At 32.1% G+C, this 5,000-nt stretch overlaps 1 protein-coding gene across 3 annotated transcripts in view; it reads right to left on the minus strand.

The window, feature by feature from the left end:
• Positions 1–2,809: 2,809 nt before the first annotated feature.
• LOC119633843 overlaps positions 2,810–5,000 on the minus strand; it is an 18,093-nt gene continuing 15,902 nt past the window's right edge. For all 3 annotated transcript variants that reach the window (XM_038027625.1, XM_038027627.1, XM_038027626.1), the window contains exons 3-6: positions 4,953–5,000; positions 4,717–4,848; positions 4,322–4,613; positions 2,810–4,233 (exon numbers count right to left, since the gene is read on the minus strand). The exon at positions 4,953–5,000 is cut by the window's right edge and continues 147 nt beyond it. In XM_038027625.1, the coding sequence (XP_037883553.1) occupies positions 4,031–4,233; positions 4,322–4,613; positions 4,717–4,848; positions 4,953–5,000 (675 nt within the window). In that variant the 3' untranslated portion in view covers positions 2,810–4,030. The remainder of the gene's footprint in view (positions 4,234–4,321; positions 4,614–4,716; positions 4,849–4,952) is intronic.

The following is a 5,000-nucleotide window of genomic DNA, read 5'->3' on the forward strand; positions in this document are numbered from 1 at the left end:
TTTGTCTGTCATTGATGAAATTTGATGCACTGGCCTGTTTTGATCCGAAATTATTTCGGATTGGATGACTATTTCCACTATGACTATTGCCCATATAACACATTATTTTGTATAACCATATGAAGCGAAGTGATGTAGGACATTTAACGATGGACCATAGTCCATTTCTACTTGTTTTATTTTTGTGTTATTAAAAAAAAAAAAAAACAAAAGAAAAAAAGGAAAAAACTACGTATATAAGAAAATGATTTTCACATTTTTTTCTTCTTTATTTCCAATGCTTACTTTTCTAATAATTTGATCAAAAAAGTGCCGATTTACATATGTACGTATGTATGTAAGTTTAATGTGGCATATGTTTGTATATAAACTATCTTCGATAGATGTGCTCTTATATGGCCTTAATATTATATATGCATATATTTCTGTGTGTGTGATTGTTCTTATATCCTAAACAGAGTTTACTCTGTCTCTCTCGCTCTAATTATGTTCTATTTATTAGATTATTGTAAACTTTTCATTGTCAATGTTAATGAAATCGCAGTGTTTTTTTATTGTTTTTGCTTTTTTTTTTCTTTTTTTTTTTTTGTTTTTTCTTTAAGGAATAACAATTTCTATGGACGCATACGCATGCGATGATCTAAATTATAGGAAATTGTAGGACAAATCTTCTCAATCCAAATCTAAATTATGTTTTTATATATTTCCACATTCTTCTCTGCATTATTTCTTTTCTATCAATATTTTTATGCATTTTTTACAAACTTAATGAACGTTTAATGTTTGGCTTTGGATTGTTGTATGAGGAGAAAATATTGAGCCTTATAATAAAATTGGCTTTAACTAGCTGCAAATATCACTTTCTAAGAAAAAATGAATGCAAGAATTGTGATCGTCTTTAAAGGTTTAACAGTTTTTTTTAGACCAACCCATAGTTTTTTAAATGCTTTTTCGTATATATATGTATTTATAAGTATATTTACATACGTGTATATTAATTCCTTTGGAAAATCCACGGAAAGTTTATAATCAAGCCTGCGTGACCTGCGTGCAATCTGTACTTCATTGCTTTATTATTTAACAGATAAAAAATTATATAATATATATATGTATATATATATAACCCATTAAGCAACCATTCATTGAAAACCTCTTATTATTGTCGATCAGCTTGAGAATTTCAGTTTAACTTAAACATGTCTAATTGTTGTCTGCATTAGGCAATACTAGTACGTGGCTCGTAAATCCTGGCAGGAATTCCATAGATAGCCTCGAAATGTAATCAAAAATTTCATTATGTTTTCATCAGTAACCAGTAGCCTTTCAGATCGGAGACAACTTAAAACTGTTCTTGATCTTCGTAAGATTTGAAATCTAATTTCTCATGTTCTCATGTTCTCGCGAAGTCTTTCAGTCTCTACGTTCACTTCTACGGCAACTGTTAAAGTTCTTTAAATCGATTCCGTACTAAGGTAATTTGCTAACAATTTTGGCGAGTATTGACATCTCTCCTATTATAATCGAATCCATCCTTAGACTCAGAAACTCATAGATTATATGAATTCATGATTCCACGAATCGATTTAGTTATTCGCACTACTGCTTTTTTGTTCGAAATCTGATATTATTTAAATAGAAGTTGAAAACTTACTACTTATGCATACTGGCTGAAGTCCTCAGATCAGATTTGAAGTTAGTTTTATTAATTAACAAATTGATTTGTATTTAATGACAAATTAAAAAAAAAAATAAAAAAAAAACAATTAGAAAAAGATAATTCATAGATATTTTTCTCAGTTGCTTAAGTGTTAAAGTAGATAGATACTGATGGAGACTTCTAAGACACGCGAATACTCGTGCACGACCACAATTTTCTTCAAGGAGAATATAGTTTCCTTATTACATTGAAGTGTACTTACAGAATTCTATGTATTTCAATGGTCTCTCCGTCCGTCTGTTTTACTTTAGGACTTACACTCTTGCATATATTTATATAGAATCTTGAAACATGGGAAGTGCGTTCTTCATCAAATTTATCACACAACGTGCCTATGCAATTGAAAAGAGGAAGCTTAAAACCTATAATTTATAGATATTATTGTCAAAAACTTATAAATTAGGGCTAAAATTTAAAGTTTCGGGTTTCATTGCGAAAATGGCTTTGTACTACCATCTATGACAGATATCGACCTAAGTTTGGATGTAAAAATTGAAGACAATAATTGAGCAATGCAATTATATTGATTCAAGTAGAGTTGGATCCGCACCAACCCACGTTAAGACAAATTGAATTATTTTTCTAGACTTCAAGTCCCTATCCGTTTCGAGATCCATACAATGCTGGCGATCGTGAAAACTAGCTGTGAAAAAACTTCCAAGCACCTAATGTTCCTTAATTTGATATGCTTAAGTCTCGAAGAAAGCAGAGGAAAATGTTATGCGTTAACCATAAAACCAGTAAAGGAGAAGGAAAGTGAGAGTCGCTTTGGAAGAACTCTATACAAGAAGTTTTCTTAAAAACATTTCATATGTACGTAGATTCGAAGTCCCTAAAAATCACATCAATAATTGACCTTACGTTCCAACATAGGTTAAGACGATATTTTCGAGCAAGGTTAAACATTAAACACCTTATAGCACTTTGCAGTGCTTCTTTTAAAATACATCGGTCGCGGAAAAGGAGTCGTGAAATTAATCAATCCGATGCACAGTGTTCATCCTTGTGGTTGAACCATGTGTCGAAAATTGCGATCTGCAAAAAGAATTCATAAATAAATGGAGAGATGTTAATCAGGCAAACGGACAGATAGGTTTAAATCGTAATCACAATCATTTTCTGAATCGATTCAAATACGTGTATGAGAACTATATTTTAAATCGGTTTAAGCTTCGGCCAGAAAATCATTCTGAACCGATTTAGATTTCTCTTTACATCCGATGTCTCGACATGTATTTTTGTATTCACTAATTTTAGAAAGTGACTCTGAATGGATTTATAAAATAAAAATTGAGCCTATTTCAAGTCATTTTGTGTATCGCGTATATCTGGACAATCTTAATCTTACCATTACCATATGTGAGGTTAAGTATTACTCTTGCTTACTTATAGATTTCACTGTAAAACATATTAACGTAAAGCTGGCTTAGTAACCACTTGTGTATATATAGAAAGACCGACGACTACTGGTTAACCAATTCTTCCAACTGAAGAACATGCAATCCGGAACTGAGGTAACTGCGATACGCAAGCAAGTAAGTAAAGTGCAAAGGAGGATTTCTAAAGTAATCCAAACCCACAATATCATCTCTTGTAAAGACGGAATATTTCATGATTAACAATTTTTCACATCAAAAGAGTTCTAAACGGAGTTTTGCCGATAAACATTCTGAATTCTATTAATCAGTTAAGAGATGATTGCTTATGACAGTTATTTTTAGGGAAATGCTCGCGGAAGATAGTTTTGTACTTCTTCGCATAACGAGGCCGGAGTCAAGGTGTAAGAAGCTTTAAGGATCATAGTGGTATTTAATCAACTTTTCTTTAACGTGCTATAGATTAACTTTGTTTTGTTTTCTTTATATTTTCTTTGACAGAGACTATAACATTTCCTCAGCCTGCGTGTTGAATTTTGCGTGTATATATGCGTGTGCATGACTTTCTCAATTTTATTATTGCGGCAAAGGGTGCATTTTTTTACTCTCAAGTTTCGATTTTCTGTATTCGAGGGGTTTCATGGTTTACTTCTCTTATACAAAATATTTGTTATTTTATGGTTTCTGTGTTTTTTTTTTTTCTTTTTTTTGTTTCTCAACACATTTTCAGCGCTTACAACGAACTATTTCACGCCTGTCGAGATAGTTGGTTGCATGGATGGATGGATGCATGTGTACAAAAGTGTGATTTATTTTGTTGAAGAGAGGAATAAAAAAAAAACGAATATAAATAAAAAACGGTGACACGGTTACAATTTCACTTAAATTTTTCATTTTTTTGTTTTTTTATTATTTATAAAATGAGGAATAAAAACTATCACGCACTAGAATTATCATTGGATCGGGATGTGGATGGACCAGCCCCAATGTCATCGCCTAAAACGAATGTGGGACTTTGGCGGGACGTTGACGCAACTGGTTGATAATGATAGCCCTCGCGATAACGCTGATTCGGTTTTCGCGCGGTCTGGATATGACCCAGTGTTGGTTTTTGGTTATTGAGTTCATTGGGTCGTTTGGCTAAAAAAATGCATAAAATTATAAATTGATATATACATATATATATATACATATATATATATATATTTATATATATAAACTGATTTACCAGGTATATAAGGCTTTTGATTGTAGGACGACGATGTTGATAGACGAATTAATTGATTGTGATGATTTGTATCGCTGTGCGCTGTGCTGTTATTGCGATTGTTATGGTTTGCTGTTTGAGAATGATTGTGCGGCACATCAGCCGTGCTTGCTATCGGACTCATGGGTGTCATTTCACGATCTTCAATGTATATATCGCTGCCATCATCTGGCACTTGCCGATACTGAGTCCAAGGCCATGCAGCTATACTCGAAAGGCCCAGAGATTCAATCGCACAAATGTAGCCGATTATCTATTTACATAAATTAGCATAAATTTCTTTATTTATTCTTTCATTTTTTATTTATTTTTTTTTTTATTCCGATTATAATAAATGAATCAATTTAACCGCTTACCGCTGATGTTAGTAAAGTGTCTTTAGTATGCTTTGATACCCAGATGTACTCTTCGGCAAAGAGAACCATGTGCATTAACAATGTGGAACTCAAAATAAATATTAAACCGATACTCAGGTACATCCATGTATTCTGTTAAAAGAGCAAATTTGTTTTATTTATTTATTTATTTATTTTTTTTAATATTTTATTTAAGCGGCAAGAGGGATTTTCGTAAATATATTATTTGCACTTACAATTTTTGTCCAATTGAAGGGAAACATTAGAGCTATATGCGAAATGTC

Source organism: Glossina fuscipes, unplaced genomic scaffold (genome assembly GCF_014805625.2).
Source record: "Glossina fuscipes isolate IAEA_lab_2018 unplaced genomic scaffold, Yale_Gfus_2 2, whole genome shotgun sequence".
Classification (NCBI taxonomy): Eukaryota; Metazoa; Arthropoda; class Insecta; order Diptera; family Glossinidae; genus Glossina; species Glossina fuscipes.